The sequence below is a fragment of the Scylla paramamosain genome, chromosome 43, assembly GCF_035594125.1.
Source record: "Scylla paramamosain isolate STU-SP2022 chromosome 43, ASM3559412v1, whole genome shotgun sequence".
In the NCBI taxonomy this organism is placed as follows: domain Eukaryota; kingdom Metazoa; phylum Arthropoda; class Malacostraca; order Decapoda; family Portunidae; genus Scylla; species Scylla paramamosain.
Window position 1 is genome coordinate 7,133,613 of NC_087193.1, and position 23,994 is coordinate 7,157,606.

At 44.2% G+C, this 23,994-nt stretch overlaps 2 protein-coding genes across 6 annotated transcripts in view; one reads left to right on the forward strand and one right to left on the reverse strand.

Moving 5' to 3' along the window:
* Positions 1–1,875, forward strand: part of LOC135093661 (uncharacterized) — a 69,729-nt gene extending 67,854 nt beyond the window's left edge. For all 3 annotated transcript variants that reach the window (XM_063993134.1, XM_063993132.1, XM_063993133.1), the window contains one exon: positions 220–1,875. In XM_063993134.1, the coding sequence (XP_063849204.1) occupies positions 220–480 (261 nt within the window). In that variant the 3' untranslated portion in view covers positions 481–1,875. The remainder of the gene's footprint in view (positions 1–219) is intronic.
* Positions 910–23,245, reverse strand: LOC135093659 (plectin-like). Of its 3 annotated transcripts, none has more exons than XM_063993125.1 (12): positions 23,098–23,245; positions 22,374–22,560; positions 21,776–21,968; positions 19,764–19,975; positions 15,025–15,157; positions 9,538–14,512; positions 9,208–9,371; positions 8,331–8,533; positions 7,930–8,208; positions 7,186–7,428; positions 6,811–7,064; positions 910–6,261 (listed from the first exon to the last, which is right to left on the reverse strand). In XM_063993125.1, the coding sequence occupies exons 2-12, from the start codon at positions 22,527–22,529 to the stop codon at positions 6,165–6,167; spliced, it is 6,909 nt and encodes a 2,302-aa protein (XP_063849195.1). In that variant the 5' UTR covers positions 22,530–22,560; positions 23,098–23,245; the 3' UTR covers positions 910–6,164. The 3 variants fall into 3 exon arrangements, with proteins under 3 accessions (XP_063849195.1, XP_063849196.1, XP_063849198.1); XM_063993126.1 differs by having other exon boundaries at positions 6,798–7,064; XM_063993128.1 differs by lacking the exons at positions 19,764–19,975; positions 22,374–22,560; positions 23,098–23,245 and having other exon boundaries at positions 21,776–21,913.
* Positions 23,246–23,994: the final 749 nt, after the last annotated feature.

A 23,994-nucleotide genomic window follows, 5' to 3' on the forward strand; every position in this document is an offset into this window, starting at 1 on the left:
AGGAGAAACATACAGAATAACAGGCAGAATATTGTATTTCATGATACAATATATAAATAGGATTTCACTAGAAAAGCTAATGACATGAGATGTTTGTCATACAAGATAAAAATTGAGTTGTACAGGAAGCTGATAGCAGTTGTCTGTTCATCAAAAGCAAATCTAGATTTCAAGATGGGAAGGCATGATCAGAGGAGCTCATTGTATGAAATGTTCCAGGAAAGATACATGAAGAAGCGGTGTCAGGCACAGCTCAAGAACATCGAGAAGGCATTGGAAGAGCAGCAGAAGGTGCTAGATGGCCCCCTGAGTCCTGCTGCCATGACCAAGGTGAAGGAGGCCAAGGAGAGGATGTGTCTGATCCGGGACAACCAGGAGGACCTTGTGAGTGCCACACTGCAAGCGTGGGAAGCCACCAAGGACCTGCCCGAGGACTCAGGCACCCCTGGCATGCACTTGGCTCAGGAGAGTTTCAAGTGATAGAGGCAGGAACTACCTATCAGAAAGTATTTGGAGTAGTGGTTAACAGTAGTGGATGTTGGAGGCAGGAATACCCCAGGCAGTTGGAGCAATGTAGAGGATAATGCAGAAATGAGTAGTGGAAGTTGGGGTGGGTGGTGAACTGACAAGCTGGTTTTCACCACATGAATACAGTGGTGCTCATTCTCATTGTCTTGAAGCGCACTGGCCTCCACTTCCCTCCAAAGACAGCAGTGCTAGTTTTCCATAGGAATTCTCTCTATTTTAAGGACTATTTGATGTATTTTATGTTTTAGGCCTTCTAAGCACCTCCAAGATAATTGGTACAGCTGACTGACAAGGAGGAAACTAGAGACAGTGCTCAGTCTGGCTTGTGAGAACCATATAATACACAGGATAATGATTTATTTTGGGTGCTCTCTCTCTCTCTCTCTCTCTCTCTCTCTCTCTCTCTCTCTCTCTCTCTCTCTCTCTCTCTCTCTCTCTCTCTCTCTCTCTCTCTCTCTCTCTCTCTCTCTCTCTACAGGATGTCCCCTACAGGATGTTTACGAACCAGGATGTTTACGAACTATAGTTGCTCACCACAATTTCCCACACACAATATCCACTGACAATCTGACCTGACACCAGAGAGAGTGAGAAGGAACATATTATTAACTGATACAAAATGTCTTGTAGTGAGGGTGTTCTCTCCTCTCACACTTAACAGTTTGAGCAATACAAGCTGCATAAGTAATGTTTGTTACTGAGTTAAAGCTTTGGGTTCAGTACTACAGTGACTTCTTTGTCATGGAGGCTGACAACAATTACAAGGACTCAAAGAAATAGTTTGGCTTGATATAAAGAAAGAAGTGAGCCAGGATGTTGCTCCACACGCACCCCACCAGACCCTCACATGCCGGGAGTCTTGTGGTGAGATGCTCCTTGGTAACTGAAGCCTTAACTACCGCTTACAATTGTATAAAGTTTTCATAAATGATTTTTTTTATATGTAGCTTTACATAGCTATGTTTATGTAAAAAGTTCATGTTTTTACTTGTGTACTTTTTTTTTTTTTTATGTGGTGTTTGTGTAACAATAGTTTTCAAACACTGAGATTATTCTAAACTCTTAACCACAGCATTTCTGTATCAAAGCTTACATGGGTAAGCAAACCTCTTTCCTCTGAGAAGATACACACATGTACACTCCTGTAAATATTATCACTCTGGCTTCATGCATTATAGTTTTATATATAAAAGCTCTTATGCTTCCTAAGCACAAAATGTTTTTACATAAAAGATTATATTTTCATAACATATTGTACTACATCTTCCTTCCTCGTCCCTTTATAATAAAAAAAATTAATTATATTCCCTCACAGTGTTGACTACAATAAAGCATTACCAATTATTACCTAAGCTTGTACTTAGCCTTAGCTTATGATGACACACCTGTGTTCACCTTTGTGCTGCTCACCTCTACACCTCTACACAGCTGCCACATCCACTCTATTACTGGCATAATTGATCCCTGTCCACTTGCAGTGCAGGTGGCATGGTGTTCACAAGCCTTTCAACCAGCTAAGTTATTTAACCTTTGCAAAACTGGTAGGTGTCACTTTAGGTACAGGCAACTTATGGTCCTACCTGGCCTTTCATACAAACAAAATGTCAAGCTTTGCAAACTTGTTCTAATACAGGTAACTTGTGGTCTTTATAAAGCTTTTATGCAACCATGATATCAACCTTTGCAGAAACTGACTCAAGTCTAAGAACAGGTAACATATGGTCTTCATGAGCTGTGACACAAATTAATCATCCTTTACAAAATAAGGTACACAAACATTCAGAGGGAGTGTAGGAGCTGCAACTCTCACAACACAAAGCACATGGTATTTTCAGGACATAATAATAAACTGCTGCTCCCACACCCACAAGTTCCTTTCATACCAAAATACTTGAAAACAACAGTAATTTTGATTCACCAAACAGCTAACAGAGAAGACCCAATGATCTCCGTGGCATGACAGGGCAAGGAAGACAACCTCAGGCAGGTAATATAAGGTAATCAGATCATATGTGCAGCCTGTCACAACAAAACAAAGACCATATAAACTCCAGGAATATGTCTGTGTGGAAAGAGGGAGTCTTGGGGTCCACTTAGATTAAATTTGTTTGCAATTGACAAAATTGTGAGGAAAGGCTGTTCAATTAAGTTACTGATTGGAATTCCTTTAAAATATTCTGGAAATTGACAAAAAAAAAGTGAAGGAATAAAGTCTAAGGATCAAGCTGCAGCTGAATTTTACATTCTTGAAACTGACAAAAATACAAAGAAATCAAGTCGTGAGGTGAAGTTACTAACTTAATATGTTAGAAATAATCATGAAAATGTCCAGATGTCTGAACAAATGCAAGACTTAGGTCGTAATAGTTCTTGTGATTCTCCTAAAACTAAGGATCCCCAAGAATCCCATATTTGTTGAATCCCATATTTGTTGAATGTGTGTGTGTGTCAGTACTGTGCAGCGAGTGTCTTGTCTGTTTTGTCTTGGCAACACGTGAAGCTCATCAAGCAATAAAAAAAACAAAACTCACTGTGGTATTCAGCCCACACTCCTCCAGCACCTCACACACTCAGTACCTGCACCAGATAACAACACCTAAAATCATTAACAGAGTTGCATTGCATAGCATCTGGATAAATTTTACACATACACACTCACACACATACAAAAATAAAGTAGGTTATATATATTTACACAGAATAAAGCCTTTTAGACAAATCAAGCTCTGTGGACCTTAATCAATCAGTCAATACAGTCATGGCCAAGTGAAGTAACCTACACTCACTCCCACTGTTTTCTTCCCTCAATATTACATCCCCTGATCTACTGACACTGTGCCTGTCCCTCAGCACCACAGCCTCCAATCTAATGAACCTCTCCTGACAACTGGTGCATTCTCAGATCAGTGAACTTTCTATATAGAGAAAAACTATGTCAGTAGTTCAGGAGATGTAAGATGTAAGACTGAGGGAAGAGGGAACACAGTGCCTTACCTGTATCTCAACTCCTACAATCTCCTGACAACTGGTGCTTTCTCAGATCAGAGGACAAGACTGAGGTAGGAGACAGTGGAAGCCTAGTGGTGTATGTTACTGTACATGTTGCCATGACTTTATTAACAGAGCTGAAGAGGGAGTGAGCCCAACATCCTTCCCTCTATTCAGCCTCCCTCCACAAGTGCTGCAGAAGGTGTGATGGACACAATAATGTAAAGAATGTGGTGTAAAGACTTCAATTATACATAGAACTCTAGGGAAACACCAATACACACAAACCAAAATGTATATAAAAGCGGGAGCATAGCATCAAAAGATGGAGAAAAGCTAAACTTGACAAAAGGCATAAGAATTTCAAATATAAATTAACTCTAAGAGACAGATAAGATGAAACACACAAATCATAATGCACAGAACACTGCACTGAGACAAGATGGATACTGCAATACACAATTTTAAGCTGATGGTAAAGTGTTCACCTCTGTGCCAAGCAATCATGGAGAGATGATCAAGTTTCAAGGAGTGAGTGATGAGAAATCAGCTCATGAGAGAAAGCAAGAGCAAAAATCTGCCAAAAAAATTAAATCAAATTTAAAAAACTGAGGTGAAGTAAAGAGTAAATAACAACAAAGATACCTCTCTCTCTCTCTCTCTCTCTCTCTCTCTCTCTCTCTCTCTCTCTCTCTCTCTCTCTCTCTCTCTATAAAGCAACAATAAAATCTCACTGGACAAATATATATATATAAATAAAAACATAAATACTTTAAAATCTTTGAGATACTATATGACAATTTCTTTGGTAAGTGTAAACAAAAAAAGTTGCATCTATAACTAATGGAATTCACACCTACAACCGGTAGACAAAAATCACAAGACTTACACATCAATTATCACACCATTTTCATTTGTATCAAGTATAATGTGGATTCTCCCTCCCACTCTCACTAGCATCTTCGGTCTGCACTCTCAATCACTTTGCTCTCTCACCAGGACGGTCTTCAGAGGCCACACAGATGACTGCTCAAGTTCTTACATGTTTTTTTTCTTATTAATCAGGTAAATTCCTTATCAAACTATCCTTAGAATCATGAAAACATCCTTGCAAGCCTCAATAACTTCCATTAGAACCTGTTAAAGAAATAGAATCACTAGAATCATGTAAATCCCTTTGAGGACAAAAATAATTTCCACTGCAGCCTGCTGAAAATAGCCAAGAGATAGGACACCAAAACATGAGAGAATACAGACCTTAGGAACACAAGATTCAACACCAAATCATTATAATCATCACATCTATAAGACTAAAAAGCAGCAGGATTTATGGGACGGCACTAAATGTACAATTACCAAAAAAATGTAGCTACCAAGAACAAATGTGGCTTAAAATAATGTGCACCCTTGGAAACTAGAACGTGAGTCCATACCCTTGGGAACCTGCTAGTGAAGCCATACTCTTGAAAATCCTAGAGTGATATTAAACCCTTAGAAACCCAACAGAGGCCACATCACCCTTAGAAAACCCAAGTAAGGCCAGACTCTCTGTAGCCCAAGAGTCAGTCCACACCACCCTTGGGCACCATACAGCCACTCATGACAAGCTGCCTGCCACCACTCAGATCTACAGACACAGACTCCCTGCACCAGACTGAGTCCTCTGACAGAGTAGCACTCTCTCCAGCTTCTCAGCTTGTACATCATTTGGAGGGGTACATAAATTATAGGTAACAGTAAAGGTCACATCAATAAAATCACCCAATAAAATCATCCAAATATCTGTGAGTGAAACATAATCTTGTAGGTTCCCAAAAGATAATATAGGTAATCAATAAAGCCTATTTTGCACGTCATTTACCCGCAACCGCTGACTTCACGCATCACAAGTTCCTCCCAAGCTGAGTTGTGGTTGGAAGTCAATCGCCAGAGCACTTCGGAAGTCCTCCTGGCCTTGTCTGTTTACCGTGTCTTTTAGTATAAATCATACGGCAGACAGAACCTTTTATTATGACTCGGTTAAATAATAATAATCACTCAAGTCTTCATTAAGTCATCGGGAAGTCTTACTAATCTTCCAGCTGGTCAGTCAAGCATCCTAAGGTTCTGGAAACCTTATTTGATCTTCCAGCTGATTACCTAAGTCTTCTCAGGTCTCTAGAAACCTTAATTATTATTCTATGTGATCACTCAAGACTTTTGAGGTCCTCTAGAAACCTTATTTATCTTCCACCTCAAACCTTAGGTTGTCTGGAAATCTTACATATCTTCCAGCTGATCATTGCCAACACTGCTTCAAACCTTCCCCAAGTCCCGACTCTTATATGCGAATATAATCAATATAATCTCCTTTAAAGGGAAGCATCAGGATTACAATGAGCAAAGTGGCAAGTGTTTTGAAAGAGTACATCCTTGACCCCTTCATAGCTTCTCCCACAACTACTTACAGTCTCAAACAGTTTTGCCACCAGAGAAAAGACAAAATAAGCCTCCTCTTTAGTGACTTGAACGTTAAAGGGAACCATAGCTGTGTAAGGAATCACAGGGAAGGAATATCAGGGTGAATGAACTCAAGCCATCCAACACCGCAGGGGAAAGGGCACGTGAGCAATGTATTACTAGCATTGTGAGTCTACTGCAAGCCTCCCTCATGTTCTTGCTTTGCTGCTGCTGCCCTCCTGAGTCACTGTGGTCAAGGTTGTTGCTGTCACTGCCTCACTCGTCCCTCTGTCCTCTCCTGCCAACCTGCAAGCGAGTGAAGGTGTTATCCAAAGGTGTATGTTTTAGAGAAAGGTCTGTTGTCTTACATGTTTCAGTATTTCATCATGGCTCCTCTTTCTAGGCTGTGGTGCTAGTTGTGGTTTTCAAGGATGTTTTCATGGTTTTCATCATGGTTTAACTAGGTACACAGTAAGTTATGAGGGTGTTTTTATGACTTCAGTGATTTTAACAGTCTGGTGTAGGTTATTAGGGTTTTTAAGTATGTTTTCATGATTTTTTTAATTCTAGTGGTAGTTCATCATGGTCTAGTGGAAGTAATTAAGCCTTTCAGGAACATTTTCATGATCCTAAATACAACCTAATAGGCTCTGTCCTCATCAATACAGAAAACACAGACTCTGAACCACAACAGACACAAAGGTCTCACTCACCCATGGATGATCCTAGATGCTACCTAAGTTAACAGGCTGTATCTATCCCTATAAAATGAAAAAAACAAAGGTCCATCTACTGTCACAAATGAAGAAAACACAGACTCTTGAACCATCCTAGACACACACTTGTTCCACTCACCCCTGCACGTTCCCGTCCACCACACTGGATGACTGGAGGCGGGACTGCAGCACCTTCACCTCTGCCTTGAGGGATGAGAGACAGGACTCCAGGCTGGTGAGGGGTGGCGGGGTTGGAGTGGGGGTGATGCAGGTCTTCTCAATGAGCTGTGTGAGGCTGGCGACATCTAGAGGGCGTGGGGACGGGATGACCTCCACCTCCGACGTGAGGGTGAGTGCCTGGGCCTCCCGTGCCTCTCTCTCTGACTCATGGCTCTGTGTTCAAGTTGTGAGTGTGAGTGTGGAACATAATCTAACTTAACCCATCCTAATCTTTACCAACTTTCTCCCCTCTGCATGCCCTTTCTTCTTAACATTCCTCATCTGCCTTCCTTACCTTGAGCTGGTCCAGGGCTGAATGGAGGGCCGTCCTGAGTTGTGTGGCCTGGGTCTGGTAGCTCACCCTCTCTCCCTTGGCCTGGCTCAGCTGGGTGGCCAGGGACTCTGCCTCCTGTTGGGCTGCACCGAGACGCCCCTCAAGAACAGTCACCCTCTCCACCTGGCTCCTCTCCCTGGCCACCTGCTGCTCCCTGGCTTGTCTCACCTCCTCCTGACTCACTTCAAGCTCCCCGCCAAGCAACTGAGGGATGGTTAGAGGTCAGGTGTCAGAAGTTAATGATTTAAATTATTGTAACCACTAATACAGGTCACAAATGCCAAGAGACATCCACACAGGCTATAATAATGCCATACCTTAAAAATAATGTTTTTTCTGAGAATGAGAAATCAGCTTTAGTAAAACCTAGTGTGAAAGCAAACTTGGTGCACAGTGCTTTGCTTCTTTCATATCTGCATCCAAGCTAACACTTTTGCACTTTGTCTTAAGCTCTAAAGAGAGGACTACCAGATGAAATCAACAGATATATTGATAAAAGATGACAGTCAGATGGAGAAAATATGGAGACAACAATAACAGCAAAAACAAACAACACAACACACCTTTATCTGATGAAAACAACAGATACATTAATAAAAAGAGGACAATTATATGGAGAAGACAAAACAACACTAATAACAAACACATTCTGATGGAGAAGACAAGGAGACAACACTAACACCACAAACAAACACTACAACACACCTTTATCTGATGCTCCATAGCAGACACCTTCTTCTGAGCCTCCTCCAGGTCCCCCTTCATCCTCGCCAGCTGGCTCGCCTTGTCCTGCCTCTCCTTCTCCAGCTGGCTCACCTCGAGGGCCAGCTGGTCACATTTCCCGCTGGCTTCTGTCAGACGGTGTGCCAGGTCATCCTTGGACGCTGCAAGTCGGGTTGAGTCATCCTCCAGCCTCTTGTTGTCTTCCAGTTGTGCCTTGAAGTCTTGTTGTGCTTTATCCAGTTTTCCAGAGATGTCCTTTAGCTGAGAGATGTTTGCATGTTAGGTTAGGTTAGTCTCTCTCTGTCTATTTCCCTCCCTAGACTTTATATTTCTTGTATGGTGAGATCAAAAAACTACAAAAATCTCACTCTCTCAACACACACCTCTTTCTCCAGCCTCTCCTTCTCCCCTTTTAGTTGGTCCAGGGCAGAGGAGAGGGAGGCACACCGCTCGCTTCTCTCCTTGGCCTCCTCCCTGGCTGCCCCAAGGTCCCTCTCCAGTGTAGAGGAAAGCTTCTCCTTCTCCTCCAGCCTTGCCTCCAGGCTGGACACAACAGACCGCAAGCCCTCTGCCGCCTTGCAGATTTCTGTTGATGGCAGGCAGTGTGTGTGGGTCGTTTTGGAAGGTCAAGTTAGTGAGGTGAGACAGAGGGCCAAGTGAGGAGAGCAGGAGTGGAATGCATTATGGAGGTGATAAGATAAAAATATAAGATGGTTTGGTCACATGGTAAGAACAGAAGATCAGCAACCAATTAAAACAGCCTGAAGAAAACTGCTGAGGGAAGATCAAGTGAAAGACAGTAAGTGAGACAGAGGGATGGATGGGAGTCACAGAGAAAGATGCAAGGGACAGAAACAACAGGAAAAGACTCATACATGGCATCAAACCCTCACTGTGGAAATGGTGAAAGAAGACTAAGAGAGACGAGAACTACTGAATGCTGCAGATGGATCCACTGGGCAGGGGTAAGGCCCGAAGACTTCATGCATGCACTAAAGGAGTACCAGTATCTATGGGTGTGGCAGAAGGAAGAAAGACCACAATATGTGGATGCAATGGACATGTGGGCAATGGGGTTTGGCAGAAGACACAGAGAACACAGTATGAGGAGAGAAGTAGTAATAGTAACACCTAACAGGACCTCAAAGAAAAGGAGGATGAGAATGACGTTAAATAATCTTGTACTAAATTATGAAATAATCAAATATAACAAAAGAATCAAGTAATCATAAACATATAACTAACTTAGCTTTGTCTCACCTTGCAGCCTGCCGACCTCCTTCTGTAGGTGCAGGATGGAGGTGTGGAGGGTGTGGCACTCCTGCTGTGACCGTGCCAGTGCCGCCCTTACCTCTGCCACCTCCCCCTGCAGCACCCCGACCTGCCCCTCCACTGCCTCCTTCGCTCCCTCCAACTCCAGGCACCTGTGAGGGAGAGAGTGTGGGCTTACGATAGGAAGGAAAGGATACAGTCATGGATAGGATTGTAGAGAAGGAAGATAAAAATTAGTCTCCTTATGGTATTTTCACAGCCTTGACACTTGCCATTACTATTACTGTCACTACTGTCATTATCACCACTGTGCCTTACCTGGTTCGCAACGTGTCATATTTCTGCCGTTCGTCGCTCATCGCTCTCTGATGCTCCTCGACCTGGCTCTGCACCTCCTTCTCGGCTGCCTTCCTCCCCTTCATGTGCTCCTTCAGTTTCCTCGTCAGCAGTCGCACATTTGATTCGTAACGCCTCTGCTTCTCTCGGAATTCGTTCGATGCCGTCACTGCCTTCTCCTTCTCCTCCTGCAGCTCTTGTTCTCTTGTGTTCACCAAACTCTCCAGGTTACTCAGTTTTTCCAGGAGACACTGCACTTCTTTCCTGACATTTATGCTCTCCTCATCCACTGGTCTCTCTTCCATTCTCTCCTCCTCCTCTACTCTGCTGTGGGACGAGGAGGCGGATGATATTTCAAGACTCTGCAAGTTCTGGTCCTCTATCACTGCCTCTATGCCATCACCTTCTTCTCTCGCCTGCAAGAGGGAGTTCTGTGGCACCTCACTCCACTGGTCTGTCTGCCATGTGCTGGTCGACTGTGGTGCGTTGTGTGGTCCTGTCATTCTGCTGTCATTGCTGTTTGTGGAGCTTACATCTGCTGTGCTGGGAACATGTGGTCTGCTGCTGGGGTAAAGAGGCCTGGCAGTGCTTGGGCATGAGTTTTGCATACTAGTATGAGGCTGGTGGGTACTTGTGGTGCATTCTACAGGCTCCTGGTTGCTGTTGGTGTAGGCTTGAGGCTCTAAGCTTTTACTGTGTGTGGCATGTGACTGACTACTGTTGGGGAGGACTGGTTGCTTGGCTGAGGTGGGACAAGTTACTACATGTTCCTGAGTAATCCTTGGACACATGACAGGCTCCTGAATGCTGCTGGGATGTGTCAAGGAGTGCTGGGTAGTGGCAGGGTAGGCTACAGCAGCACTGGAGTATTGTCGAGCCTCCTGTGTGGTGCTGAAGGCCTGGTGCTGATGATGAGGTAACAACTGAATGGCTGGCTGTGTGCTGACATCCCTCTCTGGTATGCTGTCCCTCAGACCCTCGTATTTAGCAGCCCAGGAGTCTCTTTCATTCTCCAAGGCCCTGAGTTGTTCCTTGAGGGTTGTGTTAGTGTCCTGGGCCTCCAGCAATGCTCCCTCAAGACTGCTTATCCTCGCCTGCAGTTCCCCCTCCTTCCGTCCTTGGCTCTGAAAGAGGGTGAGGCTTGCCTCCTTCTCCTTCAGGGAACTGGTGAGAGATGTGTTTTTCTTCTGTTCCTGGTCAAGGCTGGCTTCCTTGGCCTTCAGTGTGGCAGTGAGAGAGGCACACTCCTTCTGCTTGGCCTCCACACTTGCCTCCAACTCCGCACACTTCGCTGCCAGCACCTCAGACTTCCTTTGCTGGTTGACAGTGGATTCTAACTGGGCACATCTTCTTCTGAGTGTCTCCAGCTCCTTCCCCTTGGCTCTCATCAGGATGTTCTCCTTCCTGGCACTCTTGAGGGCCTCCTGCATGGTGTCCCTCTGTCGTCCGGCCTCCTCCAGCCTTACCGTGAGGGTGGACACCTCCTTCTGCAGCATCTCAGGACTCTTGGGCATCTTCCTCCCACCAGCATTAATACTGGACGCCTCCTTCTGTAGCATCTCAGGACTCTTGGGCATCTTCCTCCCACCAGCATTAATACTGTTGTTGATGTTATTGTTGTTGTTGACAGCCTCAGACACCAAGGAGTCGGTTGCCTTCTGCATCTTCTTGAGCAGGGTGTTCTCTGCCAGCAGGACCTTCACCTGACCCACAAGATGCTCCTTCTCCTCACCCAGCCTCACAGTTCCAGCCTCTTGCTCTTTGTGCTGCCCCTCCAGCCTGGACAATTCTGCTGCCTTGTCCTGCAGTGATGCCTCCAGGCCCTCCTGTGCCCTCTCCAGTGCCTCCACCTTAGCCTGCAGGCTCTGAATGGCCAGGGTCTGTTCCTCAAGCCTCACCCTGCTGCCTTCACTGTTTCTCCTGAGGTCATCTATGGTGAGCTGCATGTCTGTCTTGTCTTTCACAGCAGCCTCCAGTTCCTTCTGCAGGGAGTCGACCTTCCTGTCCGCCTCCTCCCTGCTCTGCCTGGCCTGGCGTTCTGCTGCCTCCAGGCACTCCACCAGGTCTCTGTGAGTCTTCTCCGCTGCCTCCCGCTCTGCTTGGTGGTCCCTGGCCAGTGCCTCCACCTTGTGCTCTAGGCTCTGCTTCAGCTTGCGCTCCTTCTGTATGCTGTCCTTGAGGTCACTCTGCTCCCTGCGCTGCGCTGCCTCATGCTCCGCGCAGGCCTCTGCCTCCTGCCGCAGGGACAGGTTCTCCCCCTTGAGGGCCTCCCAGTTTCTCCTGAGGGCCACAAACTCCCCCTCCAGGGCAGCGTGCTGCTCCCTGATGCGGTGCAGCTCTTCCTCCTTCTTCAGCACCACCTCCCGACAGCTCTCCGCACCGCCCTCCAGGCCCTGGATCTGCTCCTCCTGCAGGTGACACGTCTCTGCCAGGGCTTTCTTCTCTGCCTCCATGGCCCTGCCAGCAGCCCTTGCCACCTCTAACTCAGCCTCCAGCCCAGCCCTTGCCTCCCCTGCCACCCTCACCTCCTCCCTCAGCCCCTCCACCCTCTTCCTCAGCTCTGCCTTCTCCTCCTGGTGATGTGCCTCGTCCTTCAAGGCTGCCAGCCGCTCCTCCAGGGCAACCCTGGTCCTGGCTGCCTCCTCTGCCTCCCTGGCCATCTGGTGCATGAGGCGGTCCTTGGCAGCCAGGTCATGGCGCATACGGTACACGGAAGAGGTGAGGCGACTCATGTCCTCTCGCACCTTCAGGATGGCAGCATCCACCTCAGCCTTCTCCTGCCCTGCCACCTTCAGGGCTGCCACCAGCCGGCTGTTCTCCTCCTGTAGGGTGGCTAGCGAAGCCTCCCCTGCAGCCCGCTCCTCCCTCAATGCTGCAGCTGTGGTGCCAAGCTCCTGCAGGCGCTGCTCCAGGCCTGTGATGCGCCCCTCCCGCTCCCGCAGTTGCTCCTGGCCCACTGCAGCTGCTGCCTTGGCCTCCTTCAGTTGTGCCTCGCGTCGTGCCAGCAGGGCCACCCGCTGCTGCAGGTCCTCCCGGGAGTCAGCCAGCCGCCGCTCTGCCTCGGCCAGGTCCAGGCGCAGACCCTGCATGCGCTGGCGGTCCTCCTCCAGGCGCTGCTGCCGCTCCTGGGCCAGCTGGCTGCCAGCAGAGTGGTCTTCCTGCAGCCTGGCCAGCAGGGCTTCCCTCTCTGCCATGTCAGCCTGCAGGGCCTCCAGGTGACTCACCAGCAGGCTCTTGTCCCGTACTGCCCTGGCCTTGCCCTCCTCCACCTCACCAGCCAGACTCTCCACTTTGGCATCCACTGCCTCCTTCTCTGCCTCCATCCTGGCCAGGGCTGACCGTGCCTCCAGGGCCTCCCTCTGCAGAGCTGTGCGGGCCTCCTCAGCACGCTGCAGCTGCTCCTGCTGGCGTGCAGCCTCTGCCTGGGCTGTCCTAGCCTCAGCCATGGCCTTGGCAGCAGCAGCCTCTGCCTGGCCCTGCGCCTTCCCCATGGATGCCTGCTGAGACTCCAGCTGGGTGAGGCGAGTCCTCATCTCTTGCGCTTCCTTCCTCAGGGTGGCCTCAGCCTCCCTCACCTGCTCCAGGGCTAGCACCTGACCTTCAGACTTGGCCTGCAAGTCCCCAGCCTGTTGTCTGGACTTGGCTAACTCACTCTCAGCACGGTCCAGCCCCTCCCTGGCTTCCTTCACCTCCACCTCCAGGCACCGATTGGCCACTTCAAACTTCTCCATCCTGGCCATGGCCAAGGCCTGCGCCTCGGCAGCCTGTGTGGCAGCAGCCTGCGCCTCCCTGGCCTCTGCAAGGGCAGCTGACAGTCTGCCCTGCATCTGGGTGCGCTGCTGCAGGGCAGCCTCCAGCTCCTGCTGCACGGTCTCCAGCCGGCCCTCCAGGGCAGCACGCTGGCGCTGCGCCTCAAAGTACTGGCGTTGGCCAGTGTCTGTCACCTGGGTCTGCACCAGCTCCAGCTGCTGCTGCAGGAGCTCCTTCTCCCTCACAGCATTGTGCACTTGCACTGACAGCCGGTGCACTGATATCTCCAGGTCTTCCCGCTGCGTCACCGCCTCCTGCAGTGCCCGCTGCAGCTCCTCCACATTGGGCCCTGTGTGGATGGGGGGAGCAGCAGCTGAGGCAGCCAGGCGGGACAAGTGGTGGTAGCGGTCCTCGGGGGAGGTGGCGTCGGACACCAGGCGCCGCAGGGTGAGGTACTCTTCCTGGTAGCCGCTCAGATCACTCAGTGTGGACAGGTTGGAGGAGGATGTGTCTGAGGGACAAGGGGAGATTGCATGGTCCTGGCCCTCCAGGGCACGCCGGGCTCTGCGTACAGCTGAGGACAGCAATGGCCTGGGGGGGCCAGGGGCGTCGCTGCCGCCGCTGCCCCGGGAGGAGGTCTTACTAGGTGCGGCCGAGTGGCCCAGCAGGGAGGCCATGCTGGACCCAGACGCACAGGTAGATGACTCACTGGCCATGGAGGTCTGGGAGTCAGCGCGGCGCCGGGGCCGCTGCCGCCGCCTCCGGGGCCGGGGCTCCTTGGTGGCTGCCCCCTCCAGGCCCAGGTAAGACTTGCGCTCCACCACAGTGGTGATTGCCGCCGCAGGGTACCGGTGCAGCTCACGCATCTCCTCCCCATGTGGGCCACCCACCATCACCACTCGGTGCTCCACTCCCACACCTGTCCCCTCACCCTCCCCCACCCTCCCTGCCTCACCCATCACACTTCCGCTCTTACTGCCACATTTCATTTCATTAAGTCCTTCTGCTGCTGCTGCACCATTAGTCCATCCTGTGTGTCTTGGGTCCAGGGAGTGCAGTGCCACCTTGTCCCTCTCCCCCTGTGTGCCCCGTGTGGGCCTGTGAGTGCCGGGGGTAGGGGGTGGGGTGCCATGTGCTGCCCGGCCCTCCATGCCACTCAGCACCTTGCTCAGCACCGCTGGGGGAATGTGGGGCAGCTTGACAGGTCCTGACGGCACAGCCACAGTCAGTAAGGCTCCCTGTGTATTGTGTGAGTAGTGGTAGTGGTGGTGGTGGTGGTGGTGGTGGTGGTGGTGTGGCATGCACTTCTCTATTGTGTGGGGAGTTCACAGGTGTTTGGGTTTGTGTTCAAGTTTCATTTTAGTCTAAACTTTGTTGTTTTGTGATGTGTTAAAAGTTTTTCTCCTTAAGCCTGGAAATTTGTCCTGTGTTTTGTTGTTTTCTGTTTCATCAAGTGTGGAATGAATAATAAGTGAGACCCTTGTCCTGAATGGTAATGGAATGCATTAGCTTTAGACAACATAAACAAAAGGCTCTACTTACTCACAATCCTACACACACACACACACACACACACACACACACACACACACACACACAAAGAAAAAAAAAATAAATAAATAACAAAAATTTTAAAAAGGGTCACTCTTAATCGAAGCATAGGGAAACCCAATACACACCATCATCCTCACACAAACAAACAGCAGTAGCAGGACTTACCAATAAGTGTCTCGGTGAGGGCCAGGGACGTGGAGGTCTCTGTCAGGGTCTTCAGGGCATCACTTTGTCTGGCAACACTACCTGCACCTTGCTCCTCCCCCTCCTTAGTGCTGTTGCCTTGTCCCTCTCCCCTCTGATTGCAAGACACAGATTTAGAATGTATGGAAGTGGGGAATAATTAAGTGTTTTAATGTTTGTTTCCAGTTTTAGATGTATCTTATTTACTAGTGACAGTCTAATTCTTTCTCTTCTGAAGCCAAGATAAGATTAGAATGCACAAAAAAGTGAGACAATGGAGGGTTACAATATTATTACACCTTCCATTGTGTATTTTCTCTACGATTCCTATTTACAATTGACAATCTGACCCTCTCTCTTCTGAATCCAATATCTTTCTTTCCTTCTAAGTATTGAGTCTAATCTCTCCTCCTGCCCAAGATAAAAAGTCTAGAATGCATTAGAATGAAAATAACTGAGGTTCTTAACATGAATATTTTTTACATTACACATTCCTTATACTTTTCACTAGCACATCTTTCTTTCTAGGTACCGACAGTCTAGTAGTCTTCTATTTTCCCTCCTCTGAACCCAAGATAAACATTTAGAATGCATTAAAATTCAAAATATTTGAGATTCTTCTTCTTAGCATCACTTTTTCCATTGTACATTTCTTTTACTTTTTTTCCTTTTCACTAGCATATCTTTCTAGGTACTGACAGCCTAAATGCTCCTCTAAACCCAAGATAAAGAACTTTTATATAACAATTGTGATATGTCATTTACTTAAAAAAGAACACTTATACATATGCAAAATTAGTCATTTGAGTTCTTTAGAGAATGGTAAAGAAAAAAAAATTTTTTCAATTTCTGAAAAAATTAAGACACGTAGAAAACACACTTTCTTGACTGATATATGGATTTTATATGAATATTCATGTTCTGCATTTCATAATATAATCATCTCTAACCTTGGATAAAAAATTTTTCTCGGAAAGTTTTTTCAATTTTTTTTACAGGTCCGTTGAAAATTTTGAAAAAAAAATGAATTTAAAGAATTTTTATATAACAATTGTGATATTTCATTTACTTAAAAAGAACCCTTATACATATGTAAAATAGTCATTTGAGTTCTTTGGAGTATGATGAAAAAAAAATAATTAATTTCTGAAAAAATACACGTAGGGAAAAAATAAATAAAAAAAAAAATAATAAACAATATATATATATATATATATATATATATATATATATATATATATATATATATATATATATATATATATATATATATATATATATATATATATATATATATATATATATATATATATATATTTTTTTTTTTTTTTTTTTTTTTTTTTTTTTTTTTTTTTTACTGATATATAGATTTTATATGAATATTCATCTTCTGCATTTCATGATGTAATCATCTTTAACCTTAGATAAAAATTTTTTGTCTGAAAATTTTGGAAAATAATTGAATTTAAAGAATTTTTATATAACAATTGTGATATGTCATTTACTTAAAAAAAGAACCCTTATACATATGCAAAACAGTCATTTGAGTTCTCTGGAGTATGGTAAAAAAAATAAATATTTTTTTAATTACTGAAAAAAATTAAGACACCTAGAAAACACACTTCTTTGATTGATATATAGATTTTATATGAATATTGGTCTTCTGCATTTCATGATGTAATCATCTCTAACTTTAGATAAAAAATTTTCTTAGAAAATTTTTTAAATTTTTTTGCACCTGCATTGAAAATTTTGAAAAAAAAAATTGAATTTAAAGAATTTTTATATAACAACTGTAATATGTTGTTTACTTAAAAGGAACCCTTATACATATGCAAAATAGTCACATGAGCTCTTTGGAGTCTGGTAAAAAAATATATTTTTTTTTATTTCTGAAAAATTAAGACAAGTAGAAAACACACTTTTTTGATTGATATACAGATTTCATATGAATATTCGTCTTTTGCATTTCATGATGTAATCATCTCTAACTTTAGATAATTTTTTTTCTCGGAAATTTTTTTCAATTTTTTTTACAGGTCCGGACCTGCATTGAAAATTTTGAAAAAAAAAAGAATTTAAAGAACTTTTATATAACAATTGTGATGAGATGTTTACTTAAAAAGAACTGTTATTCATGTGCAAAATAGTCATTTGAGTTCTTTGGAGTACGGTAAAAAAAAAAATTTCAATTTCTGAAAAAAAATTAAGACACAGAGAAAAGACAATTTTTTTTATTGATATATACATTTCATATGAATATTCATCTTCCTCATTTCATAATGTAAAACTGTCTAACCTTAGATAAAAAATTTTTCTCGTAAAATTTTTTCAATTTTTTTACAGGTCCGGACATGCATTGATAATTTTGGAAAAAAATTTAATTTAAAGAATTTTTATATAACAATTGTGATATGTTGTTTACTTAAAAAAGAACTATCTTACATATGTAAAATAGTCATTTTTGGAGTACATCTTCTGGCTTTCCTTACTGAGTCTTGGTCATCCTCTTTTAGAGATTTTGGTGAAACTTTTGCTGTTGCCTTGGACATATCAAAAGCTTTTGACAGAGTCTGGCACAAAGCTTTGATTTCCAAACTACCCTCCTACGGCTTCTATCCTTCTCTCTGTAACTTCATCTCAAGTTTCCTTTCTGACCGTTCTATTGCTGCTGTGGTAGACAGTTACTGCTCTTCTCCTAAATCTATTAACTGTGGTGTTCCTCAAGATTCTGTCCTGTCATCCACTCTCTTCTTATTATTCATTAATGATCTTCTAAACCAAACTTCTTGTCCTATCTACTCCTACGCTGATAATACCACCCTGCACTTTTCCACGTCTTTTCATAGACGTCCAACCCTTCAGAGGTAAACATTTCACGCAGGGAAGCCACAGAATGCTCGACTTCTGATCTTTCTAAAATTTCTGATTGGGGCAGAGCAAACTTGGTATTGTTCAATGCCTCAAAAACTCGATTCCTCCATCTATCAACTTGACACAACCTTCCAGACAACTATCCCCTCTTCTCCAATGACAATCAACTGTCCCCCTCTTCTACACTGAACATCCCTGGTCTGTCCTTTACTTATAATCTGAACTGGAAACTTCACATCTCATTTCTAGCTAAAACAGCTTCTATGAAGTTAGGCATTCTGAGACGTCTCCGCCAGTTTTTCTCACCCCCCAGCTGCTAACTCTGTACAAGGGCCTTATCCATCCATGTATGGAGTATGCTTCACATGTCTGGGGGGTTCCACTCATACTGCTCTTCTAGACAGGGTGGAATCAAAAGCTTTTTGTCTCAACTCCTCTCCTCTAACTGACTGACTTCAGCCTCTCTCTCACCGCCACAATGTTGCATCTCTAGCTGTCTTCTACCGCTATTTTCTTGCTAACTGCTCTTCTGATCTTGCTAACTGCATGCCTCCCTTCCTCCCACAGCCTTGCTGCACAAGACTTTCTTCTTTCTCTCACCCCTATTCTGTTTACCTCTCTAATGCAAGAGTTAACCAGTATTCTCATTCATCCCTTTCTCTGGTAAACTCTGGAACTTCTGTATTTCCACTTCCTATGACTTGAATTCCTTCAAGAGGGAGGTTTCAAGACACTTATTCATCAATTTTTGACTACTGCTTTGACCCTTTTATGGGACTGGCATTTCAGTGGGCATTTTTTTTTACTGGATTTTTGTTGCCCTTGGCCAGTGTCCCTCCTACATAAAAAAAAAAAAATACATTACACATTCTTTATACTTTTCACTAGCATATCTTTCTTTCTAGGTACTGACAGTCTAGTAGTCTTCTATCTTCCCTCTGAACCCAAGATAAACATTTAGAATGCATTAAAACTGAAAATAGTTGAGATTCTTCTCAGCATTACTTTTTCCATCTTACATTTCTTCTACTTTTTTCCTCTTCACTAGCATATCTTTCTATGTACTGACAGCCTAAATGCTCCTCTAAACCCAAGATAAAGGTTTGGAATGTATGAAAATGGAAATAATTGAGGTTAACAAGAATACTCCCTTTAACATGCACTGCTTGCATCTTCCTCTCCGTCACCCATCCAGTGTTCACCAAAACCTAAGTGTTATTTAGTCAATCTTCACTGTCCTGTCACTGGTTAAACATACACACATACAATCCTCTTCAGCTAGTTCTCTGTAAGTTATGTCTTTTCATCAAGTATACCTATGAATTACACAGTATACAAGTAAGTTACATATATACAGGTGTGTTATTATCTGATATGGTATGAAGTTAAGTTAGACTAAGTTAGGTTGAGGTTTGGTTAGGTAAGAGTCTAGGTTAAGTTCGGTTAGGTTAGTTTAAAGTTTGTTTAGGTAAGAGTAGGTTAGGTTAAGGTTTGGTCAGGTAAGACTAGGGTAGGGCAGATAAGTTTAGGTTAGGTTGAGTTAGGTTCAAGGTTTGTTTAGGAGAGTGTAGGTTATGAGAAATGGGTGATCATATTTCAACATGTAACCATAAAACACCAAATAACACAAATTGGAATAGTAAGAAAAGCAATAAGGCAATAAGAAAAGAATACACACTTCAAACATAATAAATTACAAATGAGAGTGGCACATCTAACACCTACAAGGGAAACAGGAGGGAAAAATGCAGCTGCCTCAATAAAAGTAATAAAAAACACAATTGGTCAAAAAACATCAGGTAACAACAGTTGACAAAAGGTAGTAACAGGTAACAAGATCTCATTACCTGGCTATGGGGAGGGAGCGATGGCTGTAGGGGAGGAGGTGGGGCAGGGCAGGATGCTAAGTCGTGTGGGGAGCCAGCACACGGGAGGCGACTGCCAAAACGATGCACTCCAGCCAGGGCTAAACTGTGCCGCCCACCACCACCACCACCACCACCACCACCACCGTAGCCACCACTAACTAAGCTCCCATCGCTGGCACCGAGATGCGTGTCTGTGTGGAGTGTGAGGTGGGGAGGTGGTGAGGCAGCGTCCTGTGTTGTGTGCGCCCTGTACCCCACACTGATAGGGACAATGCATGTGTCTGGTGTCTTGATGCTCCCCTTTCTCTCTCTCTCGCTCTCTCTCAGCCATCACACCAACCACTTCTTTGTCACTCACACATTCCTTTTGTGTTCAATGTCTTATGGTACAATTTGAGGTCCACATGTTCACTACAGTACCCTCTTGAGTTTTAGTGTCTAAGGAGCTTATTCTGAAACACTTCCATGCCACGCCTCCCCTACATTCCAAAGGCTTTAGTTGAAGATACAAATGTTTAAGGGTGTTTTTACAGTTCTGGTGACAAATTAACAAGATTTCTATATTATTAACAGGGAAAAACTTGTGTGAATCTGGCTAATCGTCTCTGTGGCCTTGAAAATTAGTCATGGTGAGAAAGCTAAACATTTCAGAATAAGGGTGTTAGTTTCATGATCCTCAAGTTTAATGGTATGCCTCTGGAAGGAAGCAAGCATGAACTCAAGAAGGTACTGCATACAAAAAATGAACTACGATATTTTGATGTTTCTCTCTCTCTTTCTCTATCATCTACCCAACCTAGCCAGCACACCCACCTCTTCAGTAAGTCACAAACCAAGCCATCTGTATTCAGTGTCTTATGATGCACTCTAAGGGACAAAAATAGACTATACAGAAGCTGAACCAAGATATTTTGATGCTCCCTTCTATCATCTACCCATCCCAGCCAGCACACCCAACACTAGTCACTCACACAACACTCTATCTGTGTCCAGTATCTTATGGTACACTCCATGGGACAAATGCACACTATACAAGAGCTGAAGCACACTTATCACGCTGGCAGACTTAAAACTATTATTACCAGGTTTCTAAATAGCTGGATATCTTACACAGCTCACTACGTTGCTAATTAAGACAGGTAAGGTGTAGGTCATTAATGGACTTTTATCCTTGTATTTACATTCTTACACATTGTTAGGTTGATCTTAGTACCTCAAGCTTTTTTTTTTCATTTAGAAAGCATGGCCTGTGTTCTCAAGTGTTTGTGTCTTTCATCTTCATTCCTTTTTGACAGGGTCTAGTGGAGGTTTTTGGTGTTTTCAAGGATGATTTCTTGATATGACAGTTTAACAAGCTATGGAGGAAGTTAATGAAGTTTTCTGAGGTGTTTTCATGATTCTAGTGACAGTTTAACAGGCTCTTGTGGAAGTTTTTGGTGTTTTCAAGGATGATTTCTTGATTTCATAGTTTAACAAGCTATGGAGAAAGTTATTGAAGTTTTCATGAGTGCTTCTACAAAGCTGTAATAATTCAACAGACCCTATACATTTTTTTATGATTCTGACAATAGTTCAACAAGAATTCCACACCAGTGACAGGTAAAAAACACCCATGTAATGCACTGGTGTAAGTTATTGAGGTTTTCAGGGATCCTTCCATGAAGCTGGTGAGAGCTAAAAGACTGAACATTTGCATGATTCTAAGAATAGTTTAACAAGAATTCCATACCAATGAAAACCTGAATAATCATCTTCAAGAGCATCCATACGAAGCACCCTTTATCTATTTATTATTTTTCTTTCTAAGTGTTAAAGAGATGAAGTTAAATAAAATAAAAGGTTTGTTATGCTGTGGTTGTAAAGGATACAAGTTGTGGTTTCTGAAAACAATCTTGATGAAAGAGCAAAGCATCTGAAAACACAGGCCTTTAACAGAACACAAAAGCACAAAACACACATCACAAACACAACACACACACACATGTACATACCTATAAGTCTGTAGAGAAACTTCCTGGTCTGCGGAGAGGGGCTGGGAGGAAGGGAGGCTGTGTTGGTGTGCAATGCCGGACCTGTGGTGGAGGGGCTGAGTGTCTCCTGAGCCTCTTGGGGCGTTGGGGTGAGTCTGAATGACTGCTGGGGTGATGTGTCTGTTCCTCCACCCCCACTACTGCCCGCTGAGGTCTGTGGGATGAGGGTTTAGCAACATCACTGTTTGGTTAGTGTTTTCATAGTCATCTACAGTGTGGTAATGAAACTTAACCAAACTTAAGTACTCATAACATCTAAGCAAATAACTGCCACTCTAACATACACACTACCCAAACCTAACCAAACTTAACTAACAAACAAATAACCACCACTCTGACCAAAACCTCCTGCTCTAATTTTGGGTAATCCTTTCCGCTCTTTCCTTAAGGGACTGACAACTCTGTGGGCATTTTTTCCTCCTTCCTTTTAGTTGCCCTTGGCCAGAAACCCTCTTACGTAAAAACAAAATAAAATAACCTTTCGAACACACACACACACACACACACACACACACACACACACACACACACACACACACACACACACACACACACACACCTGGAAATCTGTGCGTGCGTCAATCACCAATGCAAACGCACTGGAGTCGAGGCTGAGAGAGTGCGGCGCGGTGGCTGTCACAGGAGAGGAAGAGAGGGTGTGTTGACGTGTATCTGACAGCAGCTGGTGGCCCTGTCCTTGCACCCCCGCCTCCATCCTTAGCAGGGGTAGCGGTGCATCCCTAAACCTGGACAGTGACAGATAGATTCATACTTATCCTTGCCCTGAATGCCTTGAGTGGTGAGGGTAACATAGCTTAACTGGAGTGATCTGGCTGTGTGAAGTGACTAGCGTAAAGGAAACTTGACTGGAATGAACTGGATCTGTGCTGACGGGACTGGGGCAGGGTAAGAAATTGGTGAGTGAAGTGATAGTGACTTAGGGAGGGTGGGGATGGGAAAGTGACTGCAGTGACTAGCTCTATATGGCCTGGTGACCTGACTTGACCTTACGACAAAAAAGATACTCTGAAACAAAACAGCACACAAGCCACGATAAATCACCCTTAGACACAACAAAACATCACCAAACCGACAAAAATAAATAAATAAATAAATAAACACAATAATCCCCGAATGACAGACCCAGACAATTACAACCACCATTAAACCACATCGTATCTCCGTTATCTCCCGTATCTCCACACTAACATCCATAAATACATGCATTCATACACTCACACATACAATTCCTAGGGTTATAAGTGGTGTAAATATTGACATACCTCTCGTAGGGTCATTATTCTGGGACGAAATAATTCCCTTTCTCCCGTCCAGCTGTTTCTGCTGCGTGGCCTCAGTGCTGCCAACCCTGGCGAGCATCCTTCATCTATTTATTTATTTTTCTTTCTAAGTGTTAAGCAGGCAAAATTATGATGAAAAAGTAATGGATAAATAGTGTTTAGTTTAATAAAAATAATAGGCTTGTTTGTAATGCCGTGATTGAAAAGAAAATAAGTTGACAGTTTATCGTTATCAAACTTACACCAATAAAAAAGACAAAAATCTTATAATTCCCTCGCTCACTCACTCTCACACCCACTCTCTCTCCCTTACACATTCTGACTCATTCTCACACACTCACGGAACACAGATTGCATTCTCTCTCTCTCTCTCTCTCTCTCTCTCTCCAATGTTCTTTTACTTAACTCCCCCCTTTTTCCCACAATTAATAACTTTATTCTTACTTTAAGCCATTTTTACTTTATTCCTCATTTCTACCAAACCTCTGCTATTATTTATATCTTCACAGCTTTATTTTTTTTCCCCCCAAAAAAAATCTCACTTTCCTCCTTTCCCCTAATTCTGTAACTCTCATCTCTGTCTTTCCTATGAATACCTATCTTCTGTTTCTTGTATTTCCTTCCATACTTCCTATATTCTTCCCTTCTAACTATATAAACATTTTTCTACCGTTTTTCTGCCTTCCCCATCATCTTATTTTGCCTTTCCAGAATCTCCCTTCTCTGTTTTCTGTATTACCTCAATTTTAACTAAGCTCTCAGCACCCTAAATCAGCACTCAGCAGCTTCCTATTTTAGCATTCAGCACCTCCCTTTTCACCATTCACCACATTCTTAGTTCATCAGTTACCACATTCCTAGCTCAGCACACAGCACATA

What these genes read in the sequence shown, in the direction of transcription:
- LOC135093659 (XM_063993125.1), bottom strand. Translation starts at nt 22,529, where the DNA reads ATGGAGGCGGGGGTGCAAGGACAGGGCCACCAGCTGCTGTCAGATACA. An exon ending in TATGACACGTTGCGAACCAG is followed by an intron (nt 9,372 to 9,537) that starts GTAAGGCACAGT and finishes TCTCCCTCACAG; the next exon opens with GTGCCTGGAGTTGGAGGGAG. An exon ending in GGAGGTCGGCAGGCTGCAAG is followed by an intron (nt 8,534 to 9,207) that starts GTGAGACAAAGC and finishes TGCCATCAACAG; the next exon opens with AAATCTGCAAGGCGGCAGAG.